This window comes from Augochlora pura, chromosome 6, assembly GCF_028453695.1.
Source record: "Augochlora pura isolate Apur16 chromosome 6, APUR_v2.2.1, whole genome shotgun sequence".
Classification (NCBI taxonomy): Eukaryota; Metazoa; Arthropoda; class Insecta; order Hymenoptera; family Halictidae; genus Augochlora; species Augochlora pura.
In genome coordinates this window covers 12,024,679-12,041,108 of record NC_135777.1, presented here as the reverse complement: position 1 = coordinate 12,041,108, position 16,430 = coordinate 12,024,679, and the positions used below count along the sequence as shown (strand labels likewise).

The 16,430-nt window shown below is 32.1% G+C and overlaps 2 protein-coding genes across 3 annotated transcripts in view; one reads left to right on the top strand and one right to left on the bottom strand.

Annotated features, from left to right (window-relative positions):
• Positions 1-647: 647 nt before the first annotated feature.
• On the top strand, positions 648-4,671 carry Mrpl18 (mitochondrial ribosomal protein L18). Of its 2 annotated transcripts, XM_078183023.1 has the most exons (4): positions 648-1,045; positions 1,133-1,246; positions 1,388-1,618; positions 4,585-4,671. In XM_078183023.1, the coding sequence occupies exons 1-4, from the start codon at positions 861-863 to the stop codon at positions 4,631-4,633; spliced, it is 579 nt and encodes a 192-aa protein (XP_078039149.1). In that variant the 5' UTR covers positions 648-860; the 3' UTR covers positions 4,634-4,671. The 2 variants fall into 2 exon arrangements, with proteins under 2 accessions (XP_078039149.1, XP_078039150.1); XM_078183024.1 differs by lacking the exon at positions 4,585-4,671 and having other exon boundaries at positions 1,388-1,673.
• LOC144471194 (protein Wnt-5b) overlaps positions 2,097-16,430 on the bottom strand; it is a 29,925-nt gene continuing 15,591 nt past the window's right edge. The window contains exons 2-8 of the mRNA XM_078183022.1: positions 15,784-15,869; positions 6,607-6,872; positions 5,387-5,567; positions 4,917-5,028; positions 4,687-4,789; positions 3,842-4,009; positions 2,097-3,501 (exon numbers count right to left, since the gene is read on the bottom strand). Of these exons, the coding sequence (XP_078039148.1) occupies positions 3,314-3,501; positions 3,842-4,009; positions 4,687-4,789; positions 4,917-5,028; positions 5,387-5,567; positions 6,607-6,872; positions 15,784-15,869 (1,104 nt within the window). The 3' untranslated portion in view covers positions 2,097-3,313. The remainder of the gene's footprint in view (positions 3,502-3,841; positions 4,010-4,686; positions 4,790-4,916; positions 5,029-5,386; positions 5,568-6,606; positions 6,873-15,783; positions 15,870-16,430) is intronic.

The window sequence follows — 16,430 nt, the reverse complement described above, 5'->3', positions numbered from 1 at the left end:
CGGATGGGTATGCGCGAGAGTCGAGCGCGCAGGGGTAAAAAGCCCGCCGAAACGAACGGTATGGGGGTGTGCCGCGCGCGAAGATTTCGGCTCGAGGACTGAGTAAGAGAGAGAGAGGTCAGAGAGGGTTCCGAGAAGTCCTTGTCTAAAGATTTACGACGTCCTGTACTTGAGAGATCCGGGTTTGCTATTGTGACTCGTCTAGTTCATGTGAAATTGGAGAGGTACTTACGAGAGGCTACGTGACTTTCTCTACATTTCTCGATTAGTCTCGCTATATAAAAAAAAGGTTCAAAGAAGAATTTTGTGGGAACTCTCTCTCATTATCTCTTTACATATTCTCAGTTATTCCTCTCGGCCGATACTGTATCCCTATATAACTATACGATATAAATCTGTATTTATATTCGAATTTCCCTCCTGTCGGCATCAACTAATTTTATAATTTGCATAACCAGAGGCGCTTATTTATAACTATATTCGCGTGATCACGCAACAGTATGATGTGACTCGTTTCGCATAGGTTGCTGATGCCGTGCTGTCTTGCTCACTCGCTATTTTCTCTTTTTGTCATTCACTATGATGGCAGCACTGTTCAGCTGTGAATCGTAAACTAATCAGGGCATAGCAATTCGTTGCATTCCCTCAATTCAAAAGCCTCGTTGCCCCCGGATATGGTGCTGGAATTGAGAGATTACTGCACAGTGCATTAAGTTAACCTGTTCTGTGTATGTTTGTAAATAATTTGATTATATACGTACATAATCTCAAACGTTGTACGCTTTAAATAAAAAAAATTATTGTGACAAGTTATAAATAAAAAATAAAGGAATACGCAATAAGAGAATTGCAGTTTTAAAATGTTATCTTTAAGAAATCGTATAATAGGTACAATTTTTAGAAGAGAAATACATGGAAATGCCGAAATAGTTGTAAATTGTAAAGAAGTTAGAAATCGCAATCCAAGAAATTTAGAACGTTTACGAATTGCGAGAAAACCTATTGGCTATGTTCTTGACAAACCTGGACATTCTTATTGGCACAAGTAATACAATTAATACCAAATTAGTGTAACCTTAATAACATTCTATTTCTGTATTTAATATAATACTGGTAACTAAAATCTGTACAGATTGATTGTGACTAAGCATCCGCGTTATATTACTGCAGAAATATGTCATTTTGAAAATGGTCCTATTATCACAGCTTCAAGTCAAGAATGGGGATTATATAAACAGTTATATAGGTTTGTATGCGGTAGAAACTTATTTACTCATATCCACTATCACAAATTTCACTTAAAAATGCATTAGTTTCAAGATTACAGGTATTTTATATTTTAGTGTACTTGCAAAATATAACGTAATTGTTATTTTATTTTTCTTAGAGGAACTGATACAGCTGCATTCATAAATATAGGACGTGTGCTTGCTCAACGTTGCTTAGAATCTGGAATAGTCGAAATTTATTTCGATAAGGAAAGAGAACCTGGAGAAAAGAAAGAATTAATGGTAAAAGAAATGGAAAACTATGGAATTCAGTTAACAGAACCACCAAGGTACAGACATTGGATGCAAGCAGCTAGATACAGAGATGAAAAACCTTGGGACACTTTTGAGTAATAGTTTTTATTTTATTGTCAATATAAATAAATAATGTATTGTATATACCAACAGGTAAAAGATTCAAATTTTCATTTACTTTTCATTATAATTTCATGCATACATAAATTGTATGAGTCGTTTATTTTGAAAGCCCTATTTATTTTAAAATCTAGATACTTGAGGATTTTGCATTTCAATAAATTTAAAAATATTGGTAAGTAATAAGATGGGGTAAATGTTCTCATGTTTTTAAGGGTTATTGCATCCAAGAGGCTTCGCTGAAACGAAATTATATATAACATAGAAATGTAAATATTAAAATAATTAAAAACTCAATGTTTTTGAAAAATGGACTTAGGTCACTTTCAAAGTGAACAGCTTATATATTTTTACTTCACATGAGTTCTTGTTTAATTACCTGTGTAATACTGTAAAGTAAGAAAAGTATGGATGGGGAACATGAAACCAACACTTTTACTTTCATGCAATACCTCTTTCTTTTATTTCGACTTTTTTTTATAATTTGAAGTATGCAAGTTTGTACATCATACATTACTCAAGGATAGCAATAAATAATTCTACTAATATTAAATAAACATCTAATCTACGGTAAATATGGTAAAGTTATAATGTATGAAAGTGTTAAATATAGTTGTGCAGAATTTATTGCTACAGGGTATTGGAACATATTAATGTTATAATTAGGCTAATGTGTTTGATATTAATAGAAAATGGTTCATGATAAAAATAATACTGCATGTGTAATTTTATCGTAATTCTGACTAACGGTAATTGGAAAGTTCAAAAAGGTTAGCAAATTAATCATTTGATGCTATCAATTGTGGCAAATCACAGATTATCAGTCATTTGTTAGTATTATTCCATTGAAACACAAATAAATATATTAATAGTTACATAACTAATTGAGCATAATGTAATATAGGCCGCTTAATACATTCACAAATTCATCAATAAACGTATATGTACTTTCTAACTATGCAATTGCTTTGCTCTAACATACATATAAAAGATTGAAAAGGTTAGTATGTACAGTACTTATGTCTTACTTAAATCATTTTAATTGATAAGAACCTAATATAAACATAAACTGTTGCTATGCTCTCTCACTGCAGATACAATTTTATTTTAATAGTATTACATAAAATCCTAATAGTAAATGAACTCTACTGAGACTAAGACTTCAAAGCTAAATACTAATTCAGTAATAAAGTAATATCTGATATGTACATTATTTTTTGTTGTTATAAATCTGAATATATTGTTTCAATATTTCCCAGATATTCAATGAAAATATTGTTCATACAAATATTAAAACTGTTTTACTTTCTTTCAATACTGTAAACTGTTACTATTAAAATGTTTACTATTAAATAAATATTAACATTACCAAACAGGTATTATTATGTGTAAGATTGTTTCTATATCTAAGGCAGTTTGAGCTATTCTTCTAAAAAGATGTAATATCTTATGAAGGATAATACGAAAATGCTACGTAATTTGAAATTAGTGTTAGACATATTGTACACGCTGATCCGATGATCAGAAAAATTTGTTTTCGTATTTTTTAATAGCAAATCACCTTGTATATAATACAAAATACTTCAATTTATCAAATTATTCCGAAATATAAAAGAAGTTGAATTCCAATAATTGAATGAGCCTTCTAAAATATCAATACGACTGATATTTTATTTGCATGTATGAATGTCAATGCTTTTGACACAAGTTTTACATTCAACAGAACAACACCATTGGAATTTGCACTTGCATCTCTCTCGGATAGTTGATTTTTGTGTGTTGTAACCTCTGCCGCAACAAAGGAGATTACAACCATCCATACCAGATGATGTCCTGTTACAAATTCTGCCATGTGTACCTAGACAAAATATTTTTCATTTTAATTGTTATTCACTTGACACATTACTAGCAAAGCTAAGCATGTATGAAGATAGGTTTCGCGTTTCTTACAGCTATAATGATTTAAAAAAAAAAAAGGCTAACAATAGGAGGAAACTGTATGTTTCTTTTCAGTAATTTACGGCTAAATACATTCAAATCATAAATAAATATTTTTATTCATTAAATTCAAATTATCTTTTCTTAATAGTAGATACATTTTTCTGTTTCGTAACAGATCCAGTACTTCAGAGTTTTTACACATAATTTCAACTTTTGATCTTTCAAGTTAAATGTATACTATTGAAGAAATGACTCACCTAGTGATCCATATGTTTCATTAGGAAGGCAATAATTTGGTGAATCATCCAAATAAACCAAGTCATTTGCCGTAGGTAGTGAAAATCTTGGATCTCTCATGGACAGACGACCGCGTCTGTTTACTCGGACTTCTGTTGCTCCATCATATTTATCTAACAGAAAGTCACCTGTAGGCATCAAATACAATCGTTTAATTAATACCTTAATATTAGTAAGAAAATTAGTATTAGTAATGTTATATTAAACTGATCAAAGCAGTCTAAGGCCACTTTAAAATTAGACTTTGATTCTTTATACACCCACTATGATAGTCACAAAATATTCAAGCGAACGGGTATAATAAATAAAGTATTTACAAATATGATAACAAAAACGTAATTAAAAGTTTTATATTAAAACATGAAATAACAAAATTAAAATTTGGGTCTGAGTGGCTTCAGATTCCGCTATTTTTGTTGCATAAACATTTTGCTATTTGCTTATTAAGCTATTCAAATGTCGCATAAAATATGTATCATTTCAGTAAAACAAAACGCAGTATTCAAAGGCAATCTGTGAAATTAATTATGTTGATTTTTTCGATCAAAAAATATATTTTTTCAATTTAAAAATGAAAAGAATATTAAAGTAAGGAAGGAAGCATGGATTATATTAGACTACTTTAATTTAATAATTTAATAATTTCATTTTTAAGATTGTTATTGTACAAAAATAATTAAAATCAATTTAATCGACATTTTAGTACCATAAAGAAATCAAGGATTATTCGTATTGCTACAAACGTATTGTAAATCAAGAAATGTAATTCAAGGAAATTGCAGTATACCATGAGATAAAAACATACCAATTTCTCGAAAGGATGCTAATTGTTGCCAGCAAGTGATTAAGCTACAGCTTCCTGAAACTCCGTGGCACTTGCATGTCACCTTGGAATTTTTAATTACCGCCTGTAACAAAATTGATACTTTTCAAGTTCTTGCAACTGATATCAATAAAAATTGAAACGCGTTTTATCTATACATGCATATGATATTTAGGAAAGTTATTTGACAAAATTCGAACAATTCGTTTTACCCTGCGTCCTGCTTCATTATTGTGAAGATTCATCAGACTTCTGCCTTGTTCTCTGCTGCCTCTTTTAAAGCTGCGCTCGCGTTCCCTTACGTCAACAAATGCTTGTGTGAATCTGAAACAATTAAATAACAATTTATTTTCTAAGTATAAAAATCATTAAAAGACAATTCGGTATCATTTAACTACTGTGTTTTACAATGGACGTACAATTAACTAATTTCTATTTAGCATGATGATTCGATTTAACTACTTGATAAACAGCGACAAGTCGTTGTAAATAGTGTAGAATATTTATTTTATTAACAAATCGAATTTATATATAAAAAAAAAATTATTTATGATTCAACGAAATACTATTGAAGAATCAATGATGTCTCCTACGTTTCTTTGGTGATGAAGATTTGACGCTGATCTATACATTCGAAATATGGAATAAGTAACATTGAAATTATCTAAGGATTAATACTCACTTGTAACCGTACTCAAGATTGTCTCCGCATCCACCCCAAATCCAATCATGTTTCAAATCTCGGGGTCTATTGCTTCTGGAACAACCGCAAGAGGATAACTGACCATCTCTGCAGGATCGACTAATTGAGTAAACCACTCCTGCAGCCGTGATTGCATGAACGAATGCAGTTTCTCTGCTAGCTATAAAGAGAAAATGCTACTTTATACAATTATTGTAAAAACAATTTTACGATCAGTGTGATCACAAAAGGTAATCATTTTATGCGTAGTAACAACTAGACTGTCGATTTGTATGATACCATCGTTATTGTCGTGTTACAACGAGGAATTTTTTTTTTAAAATAAACTTTGTAAACTTTGCTAACTTTTGTAAAATAATGTATGAACTTGCGAATTTGCATAGAGATAAGGAGTCTAGTAATAAGTAATAGCTTGCTTCAAGAAATTGGGAAACTCTAAGTAGTAGAACAAATTACATATTCGAAAAAATATTACCAACGATAGTTTAGATTTTTACTGCACAATAGAAGACGATATAAAATTGAAGAACTTTAAGTAGCACGATGTGTATCTGTTTCTAAAAAATTGTAGTATGAGCAAAAGCTTTTACTGTTTCTTTGAAAAGTCACTAAGCTTTTTGTTATACTATTTTGTTAAACAGTTGTACAAAGTGTATTAGCAACATTGAATTATAAATATTCGTGATTTTATAAACTTTAATTGTTTAAACATTTTTTTAACCTTATTACTAGACTGTGGATCTTGGTACAAAATAAACACGTTCTTGGTCAATTGCGTGAAATTAGAACGAGGTAGAAATTTCTTTCTTTCTGTCATAACGTTAACGAGATAATATTAATATACACAAGTAAGTGTAGATACAGCAGAACCTCGATGATCCAGACTTCTAATGGCTGACTTATTGATTAGCTGAATTCGTTCTACATGTAGATAGTTAAAACTAAAAATTAGTGCATAGGAAGTAAATAATTGTACAAATCAATATACCTCTTGGACTAGTCTTGTAACTACGCAATCGTTCCATTATCCAGTCGTTTATCCCTTTCCGACTGGTCCGCATAATTGAAGTTCTACTGTATTCCTAAATACTTTTGATCCTATTACTGTTTTAATTTCTACCTACTCATTTTTTGTCACAAATGCATAAATCTGTAGTCTATTTATTATTGAAGCAAAAGAATTCTTGAAAGATTCTTACCAATTCTCAGTATGGGCCCGAAGACAGTCTCATCCCGAACAGTGGAGCAATTCCATCTCCGGTCGTAAAATTGATGTTGGCATTCGAAAATCCCGAATTTCGCACCATTAGCTACACTTAACATGTGATCCACGGACAGCTGACATAGTTTTTCTTGGCCTTGAGAGAGACCCCTAAGCCCATGGCAAATAGTGGATGCTGCTACATCGTAAGTTTCGATCATTTGGGCAGTCTCCAGTTGAGGGAAATGTTGCAAGCCGACGTTTCTGATGACAGCAAATAACGTTTCATAGTATTAAAAATATGTTAAAAACTTAAACTATCAATAAATTAAAAGGGGTAATTTAACTGTTCAGAAATCTTTGTAAATTCTTCAGTTACATTTTCAAAGTTATTGTGTATGAAAGTCTTAACTTGCAATTTAACTTGTGAATTGTCGAAGCTGTTTTTCTCGGAATAAAATTTTTGCAATTAAATGGCATGATGAAAAAAAATTATTGGCCCGGTCAACTGTATCTTAAGGAAAATTGGTCTGGAGTCAAATCTACTACAATCTACTATTAGTAGAATAAAAATATCAAGCATCCCATTTTTAGAGCATATAATTCAAAGCCGGAAACACTCGAACATATGTTACTTGCTCTCGTTAACCACCAACGCACTTGCATCGAATGCAATGAAGAACATTTCAAACGCTACTTAAATTGGAGATTAATCGAAGTATTATTAGCTTTTAGCCACATGTATCTTAGTAGTCTGTTATACTACTGTCTGCACAGGTTTTAATCGCAAATATTACGTATTATTATATAATGTATAATAGTATTAATAAAAAGGCAAACTATCAAATAATTAATTGTTACATTGTAAACTCTACTCGACATCGAATAGTTTTCGTTTGAAATATTACTTTATCTAATATTGAAATATTACTTTATACAACATATAGCCGACCAGTAAATTTTGATGGTATGATCCGTTCTGCATAAATAATAATTAACTGTAAATAAATTATTTTTTTTTAAATACTAAAATGAAATAGTACATGTTCGGATACAAATAAACAATGTGTTTCATAGGTTTTAGTGATTTATATACAAGCATAAAAAATTAAATACACACTTTCCATACTTTTCACGGCTAATTAACATTTTACCGATCGGTTGTTCGACCGTAAACATTTTTATATTTTCATAACATTAGCATTCAACAATATTTATTTCAACTATTTTATTTATTTTATCCATCGCGAAAGGTATTTAATATTTTAAAAATTATATAATAATATCTCAATAATAAATAGCAAATTATTGGTTGCCATGACAAACAATTTACAGGTTACAGGTTGGGATAAAAAGTTATTTATAGGCTACCGGTTTGTAAAATGTTAAGAAACCTGAAAATTTGTACATCCATCAGTATTTATTTAAATTTTATTTAAATTCAAAAACGTGAATTTCTATCTCACTTCAAATAATTGCAATTTGTTAAAATAATTTATTGAATATTACCTAGCGTAAACTTGTCATTTTAACACTCTAACATCTCCAAAAATATTTAAGTCGTTTGATCTAGTTTGAAAATTGTTATACTGTTTCAAAAGTTGTTCGAACTAAACCTACTATAACGATTGAAATAACTGGTTTAATATTTTTACTCTTAAAATTGTTAATATTATAGAGATACTTTCGTACAAAATAATTTAATAAGTTCCTTAAGTCGAGCGTACAATATAGTAAAAATTCGGGAAGTTTAAATAAATTCTGTTTTGTTGCTCGTGTGAAGCATCACATTAGTCACTTTTTAATTCGATAGGTTTAATATTCGCACCAAAAGTAAGTGACCTGTGTTGCTTTGTAGGAATAACAAGATTAATATAGAGTTTCCGCCATTTATATAGTAATGTTTATTTGAATTAAAATATTTATTCAACCATTTACTGTGAAGGTGTCGTTATAATTAGTAGAATTTAGAGAGGTTGAAAAACTGCGTGATGTGTCATCTTGACTAGAATGGTAGGTTTGGCGTTAAACTGTTCACCCAATCAAGATGAATATTGGAAATATATCAAAATCAAAACACTAGAACGAAACCTTCCTTTTCATTGTTTCCCACGTACCGTGCTCACGGGCTCCCTGCACAGAAGCCGGTAGAACACGTACCGCGCGTCTGATTGGCAATATTAGAGCATTCGAGTGTACCCGTATCGCCACTGAAACGTTTACGGACAGCCGTTTCGAATTTGAGATTGCTACCCTAGTTCGAGACCCCCGACTTCTGTCTGTGACGGCGTCGTTCCATCATCTCACTCGGTTGACTCCCAAATGTGCCATTAAAAATTGCTGCCGAGAGCCGTTCGTCGCCATCCACCGGTCTCCTGCTTTGAATTCATGTAATCGGCGTAACGAATTTCGAGAAATTGGATTGCGTTTTCAAAAACGAGGGATGCAGCGTGTTCAATGAGCTGATCATGACGTTGCTTTCGGGCCAAATCTCTGTCTACTAGAATGGCCCAAGCGTATTTAATCACGTGTGAATTCGTGGTGTCTCCAATTTTCTGATTTCCAGTAATTTACCCTAAACTAACAGGGTCTGTTTCAATTCAAAGTCCAAAACGGTGCATCTAAATTGTACATTTTTAGCAGTCAGTTGAAATTGTCAGTTAGACCGTTCCAGTTTAAGTGATCACATTTTTGGACCCATGTTTTTCAGTAAAATTATTTTCTAGTACGTTGCCAGTTGAAATCATAAGACATAAAATAATATTCAGAAGGTCGATAACTTTTCTTTGCTAAATTGTTTCAATGATTTATAAAGGAAGTACATTGCGTTTAATGAAATATTTCAGTTAAATATAAAAAGAAAATAAAAAAGTTAAAAAGTTCAATGTTTGAATTTACAATTTTGTTTTTCAATTAATGTGATTGTTCCATCACTTTTCTGAACCTTTAGTACGGCTCTAGTTCTGGATAAAATTTTATTCGAATAAAGCTTCAAATAATAGTTCGAATAATTTCTACGAATAATATTTTATTCGTTATTCGAATAAAATATACCCAATTCCGTAGTTAGTTAAAGAATTCACTGATTCTGATGAGAACATGTATCTCGATAGACTCAAATAGTCTTGGTAAAGTTCGAAGGGTAAAAAATAGTCTTTCCCATCAGGACTAAAATGACCCAAGGTATATAAGATTATACTAGGGAGTGCGTAATAGAGAGCATTAATATTCCGGAACACGTTTCGGCCGTGATATATCATCGACTTTGCACTCCCCTAAAACAATGACGCTGGGAATCACAGGAAGAGAACGATAATATTTCGAAGGATCCTGCCCACGCAAATTCGTGGGACATTGTGGGCTGTGCCGTCCCAAAAAGTAATGTCTCGCATCTCTTAAAAGATTGTAGCAACAATCGTACGGCTTCATCTACCGGGTGTTCGAAATTCAGTTTTTTCTCCAGCAATTCGTCACCCGCGAAAAGAACAGGTCTTACATTTAGATTTAATTAGCTACTATTGTTAAGTTCATTTTGCTGTTCTACCATACTTTTTAATTTTTGTCTTCTGACTTTTTATTCAGATCTTATTGAAAGCTGTTTCAAGCTCACGAACGTGTCCGTGATAGTGGGATAATTATTGTTTTAAATTTCTTGATATGAAGAAGTCTAATGTAGCTTGTGTTACATGATAAACAATTTAGTACAATATGTATTAGACGACAATACTTCATTTACATAAAGAAGTTTAATGTAATACATGTAACTATATTAAACAGGAATACTTCAGTTACATGAACGTGCATGTATTACACAGCATGTCATTTAAATTACGAAATTTAATACATATTATCGATACAATATGTTTTACAGAGGAATGCAATAAATATGTATAATACAATGTGATATAAATTTTAAGTTACACCAAATGTGAAGAACAAAAAGTATAGTTTCAATTATTTTTTAAATAGTGACTATATATTGACAGTATAGTAAAGTATATAGTATATATTACAACGTAATATACATTTACAATTGATATTTAAAGTTTATGTTACTATTACATTATTTGAAGATCATATTATATTTTCCATTTTATAATATTATCGAACGATATTTAACATATGAGGAGAAATAATTGAAACACACACAAAGTATGATGAATGCATTACATAATCTATGTTAGTTTAAATAGGTATGAATTAGCTGGCCGAGAATTAAAGTTCTACATAATAAAAATCGAAAAGAAAGTATTCAGAACGAGGGAATGAGGAATCAGTTGGAATTCTGTTGTTTAAAGAATTGGAAAGACGAGAAAAATAAATAAAAATGTTCAGCATTTAATCGATAGCTTCCAAATGGTATGATAATTGATGTAATAATATCCTTTTGAATAAAAATATTCCCTTGGACAAAATCGGACTTCTTTGAATTATAATAAAAAAGAAAACAAGTGTTCTCGTTCAAGCATAGGATTGAAATTGAGCCGAGCAGTTCGGTAAACAGAATATGCACTGATTACCTAACAACAAATGTGAAAAAAACGGAACGTTCGATAGAAAGTCGCACACAATGGCCAATATACATAGAACGCAGTCGGCCACTTTCTTTTCACGTGGGCTGAGAAAAAAATGTCCTGACGCCACCCTTTAATCTAGCAACTTCGATATCCCCACAGATTCACGCTGAAATAATACCTCGTGAATGGCTTGGCGTGAATCAATTCACTTTCTGGATGGAAATGCGTACACGGTCACGGTGTGTGCTTGGAATCTAATCTGGATACTGGCTCTTAGTCGTGACTTAAGGGGTTGTTACGCCGATAGCAGAGGGCAGATTAGCGAGAATAATGCGCGTTTATATTGGCACGGATTATTTTATCGTGTGTGGACCTTTGGTTGGTCCGTGTTGGATCATTATTATGCCGTTATACCTCGAAGTCGCTTTAAAAAAACGTATAAATTATCTACGGAAATTCTCGACGTTTATCGACGAAGTTGCCCGCGCAACAAGCGGAGAGATTGCGTAACAGTGGTGACAATTTTATTCAGAATAGATACGCTGATAAAGTATCAAAATTATTGGTTCATTAAAATCTAAGTGGCTTGTATACGAAATGGACTTTTGTGAACACAATTTCTAGAGATCTCTAGAAACGAACGAAATGTTTCACTTTAATGGAACTTCGTTAACTTTTCAACTGTTTGCAATGTTAGAATATTTCAGAAATACATTTCGTAATGTAATCTGATGCCAACGAACTTACGTTAGCAACGATTTCCGGCTGCTCACTAAATAATTTTAAAATATTTTTGAAACAATTCTTGAAAAGACAGATTGTTGAGTGTAACCCCCTCTTTCCGTCACGTCCTGGAGCGAAGCATGGTTCAGCTTGTTAACTGGACCTCGTTGCAGTACGTTGAAAATTCGCCTGCTCGCATCTCATTGGCTACTGTTTTTCATTAATAGCTCGTAAACAAAGCTGCGGGTTGCATTTTCGCTAAAGAAAAAGTTACTCCGAATGACCTCAGAAACCCTTCACTTCCCGGAATTACAATAATTTTGATACACCCTGTATATATGAAGTTTGGACAATTTGAAATTGAAATTGTTAAAAACATTCATACTTTGCTTATAAGTGGACTGCGGATCTTTATGGATTTTTGGGAATGTAAGATACAAACTAGTAAAAGTTTCAGAACAATATGAAACATAAGCATATTAGTGCTGAATGATTGAAATTACTAAGAGAAAGAATACATTCGATTCAAGTTTCTTAAAATGGGTGACGATAATTCTTATTTTGTATAAATACCCGCAGTCTATTTATAAAGAATGATTTATTCTGTCAATATCGTAATCAAAATTTCAACAGTAAAAAGTAAATCCAAGGCAGAAGGGAACGAATTAAGAGAATGAATAGCATTAAAGGATATATTGAAAATTCTAATAATTCATTCATATGAATTTCCCCGTGGGAAAGTTTGATTTGATTTGGCCGCACACGTAGCCGCGTCGTCTTCAACTTAATTAGCTTGTGATAAAGATAGAATGAAGATGACGACATTAAATCCATCGCGTTCTTAACTTAAGTCCGGGTAAGAAGGATTAACTATTATGGAGATGCGAGGTGGTCCGCCCATGTGATTAGGCATTTTTCGATCGGGCGTGCTTACAGGAGAGATTATGAAGAAAAAGAAAGCAGCAATAATCCGAAAGGTCAGTGACTACGTATCGGCATCAACCATCGAAGGTATTATGCTGTCTCTTTGTTTACACGGTGGAAGTTCAGTTGTACGTGCTGATTGAGAGATACTCGTTTGCATAATCGAATACTTTCGTTTGACACATGTTTATCATACAGTGTTCTAACAAAATAATAAGTTGTGACTTTAACGTATACATTTTAACATAATACTCATTATTGTTTGAAGGAAAACAATATTGAAAATATTATTTCTTATTATATTAGAAAATATATGCACTTTAGTACTACAGGTTCGTATAGCATTTGTTTGGCGAAGTACCTTGGTTGATGTTGTCTGAATAAATAACTCATTTTTAAGCATAAGATATTTCGTATTTGTCAATATGATCATTAAACTCATCATACTTTTGCTAATATTTCTTACAACTACTTTTGAAATATGTATAGCACAAATTATGTCAAGGTTATGTTGTTAACTCAAATGTATATTGTTTCATAACAATGACAAGATTCGATTTATTTACACATTGTACGATTACACTATGAACTAGAATAAAGAAGTTTATTAACCCCTTGCACTTTAAGTCATTTTAACTCGAAATCTAAAATAGTTCTTCTAACTCACGATATTTTCACTTCATATAACTTACTGCATTTTGTATACACGACGTGGAATTTTGTAGCTCATGCAATAGTTACACTTCGTAAAGTTTATAAATACAAATAAATTCGATAAAATTATTTTGAAACCTGATATAAGAATTTTGTATTGTAATTGCCTGAAAGTCACTACTCGTTGGAAAAGGGTTGAAAAGCTTCTCGTAGAAAGACTTTCAGAATATCTCAGCAATTGTAAGAGAAAAATCAAAAACCATTTTATCTGGTTTGGGAGTTCTCTACTGTGAACAAAGAAGGGTGAAAAGCAAAGTAAGATCGTGCCGAATGGCGTCCACTGTCACGTCGCTTTTCATCATTTTTACCTGACCGAGCGATTTGGTATCGCCATTACCACCCCATCGCGGGAAAGGCCTGGTAAATGCGCTGAATGCTAACGAAACTGCCATGATCTTTAGAATTTCTGAAAAATCCAATTACGGAGTCGAGCATGAAGGCCTCCAGAGCGTGATGGAAATTTTGTGCGACGAAGAACTACAGTGATCCAGGGACTATTCAGTGATTTGTCATGGACATGCAGGGGTGGAACGAAGGGGCGAGAACGGCAATTCAGGAATTAGACACACCAATGGCATGGGTACGTTGGAAAAAGAGACGGCCAGTGTTTTGAAAAATATCTTCGTTCGGGTTCCCACGACACGGTTTCGTCTCGGCCTGCACAAAGAGCCTATAAATTATAGAAGTCGCGCGAGTAGGTAATTCCTGCCAGAATTCGACGAGGGTGACTCCGGCCGCACCTTTCTCCTCGCGACGCGACGTGTTAATTTATCGATTGCGTCGAGATAATGGAGCGATGCTGCGATCATACATTTGTTGACGGAAAATCGTTCGTTGAATAACGTTGCTGAAGATTTTCCTCGTCAAAAGATTGCACTGTTTCGTACTCCTTTTATCTGATTACATTGAAACTACTGTTACAAGAACACATTTGTAAGAATGATGAAATTATAAAATGTAGGAAAAGCTGTTTATTAACAAATATTGATACTGTATTTCTTTTACTTTTGCTGTAAATTATTATACAATTTAGAGCATCGAGAGTTATTTTATTATTCATTACGTTATTTGTCAGCTACAATATTAGTCACAAAAATGGATCGCTATATGAGCCTTGTGTTTTGCGAGTGCTTCGAGAAATTCATCAAAGATATTTGTAGACCAATTATAAACACAATAGTAAGTTATATGAAACGTGAAAAACGGTTTGAAAGAAATATTTTCAACAAACTGTTACAGTTTGAGAATATGTTTTTATGAGGGTAGTTCTCAGTACTGTTTAGGAACACAATAAAACTATGTGTGCAGTAAAAATTTTGAAGTATAAATGGTTATATTTTTAAATACTATTAAGTATATCTTAAACTTTTTTTTAGTACAACATTAAAGCTTCTGCTCTATTTGAAAGCGCTAAAAATATCACCTAAAATATAATGAAATAACTATTTATTCTAATCTCCCATAAATGTATAATTTATAACCTACAGATTAAAAAAAAAAAACAATATTATGATCTCAAAATGTAATTGAAATATGTAGCCATTTCTTGTTGGTACAGTCTACGGATATATCCGTCATCCACATGGAAACTCGCGGTGCCGAACGACGGATTTTTCCGACATACCGGTAATATCACGGCCTAATTTTTCGATAGCACTGGACAGGAACTCATATTGTTAGTATACATTAAAAACGGGTAAAACACTATTAATTGCAAAATTTTAATTAAAATTCATCGACCAAATGTTTAAAAAAATATCACAAAGAATCAAGAAATCATTGTATAAGATCCGGAAACAATTACGCAGCACGTCTCAACGGAAGACATTTTCCTTCTAGTTATGAAATTAACGGGGAAAAAAGGATCGCGAAGATGTGTAGTGCATATGTACCGAAAACGATAAGGGACAAGAATCTCGATATCAATGCCAAGAATGCGATGTTGGGTTGTGCGTGCATCCGTGTTTTAGAATATACCATACAGAATTAAATTATTAATCACTATATATTGTGTTTTAATTTATTACTGTATATTATTTCCCTGTATTATTTGTATATTATTCCTTCACTTTTTTCAATAGTTAATAAGACCTTTTTAACCCATTAAATAAGTTTATATCTTATGTAGATATTATAAGTATATTGTTTTCTAGAAAAATCCCTTTTCTTCCAAATACACTATCCACGCGCAATGTGCACACTTTCGGCGAGAGGTTCCGTTCAGGAGTGGCGCAACGGCGGACTGAATCGTCGTAGCGAAAGGGTTAATGTGTTTTAAATAAAAAAAAGATACTTACATCCATGTTCCTGGTGTAGTCGATGATGCATCGATAAATACTAGCCGTAAAATAATAAATATAGTGCAGCAAAGCGCCATCTTTATCTGAAAAAAGATTTAGCGTGTGAGCAGTGTTATGAATTATTTTTTATTCGATTTTATCGTGTAATATTTTTAGTAACATGAAAAATCATATAGTTTTATATAAAAGCAGTTTATTAACAGAAAAAATCACATCATTCTATTGTCATGGCCGGCTAGACATTTTTCTAGTAATAATATTAATAATAATGATAATAAACTTGTAATTCTAATATGGTATGTTTATGTAAATATATATACAAGACTTTATATTCTTATTTATGAAACATGATAGTTCCTTAAGGTGCTACAGTTTATGAAAATGTATAGAATTTTGATATCTCTAAAACAAATAAAAAGTAAACAAACTTATTTGGTTTGTGATCATTTTGTCAGACGTTACAATGAAGTCATGATGTAAATTACATCTACGAAATTACAACTTTTCTAATTTAAAAATGTAACCTTAAAAATAGGTGCTTCTTGGACAATGCAAAAATTGGAGTACACGTCCCATGTACCCTTTCTCAATTATTGACTAGATCCTAAAAGAACGTCGACATTATGACTTAATATACGATATCA

What these genes read in the sequence shown, in the direction of transcription:
- Mrpl18 (XM_078183023.1), top strand. Translation starts at nt 861, where the DNA reads ATGTTATCTTTAAGAAATCGTATAATAGGTACAATTTTTAGAAGAGAA. An exon ending in GGACATTCTTATTGGCACAA is followed by an intron (nt 1,046 to 1,132) that starts GTAATACAATTA and finishes AAATCTGTACAG; the next exon opens with ATTGATTGTGACTAAGCATC. An exon ending in TTATATAAACAGTTATATAG is followed by an intron (nt 1,247 to 1,387) that starts GTTTGTATGCGG and finishes TATTTTTCTTAG; the next exon opens with AGGAACTGATACAGCTGCAT.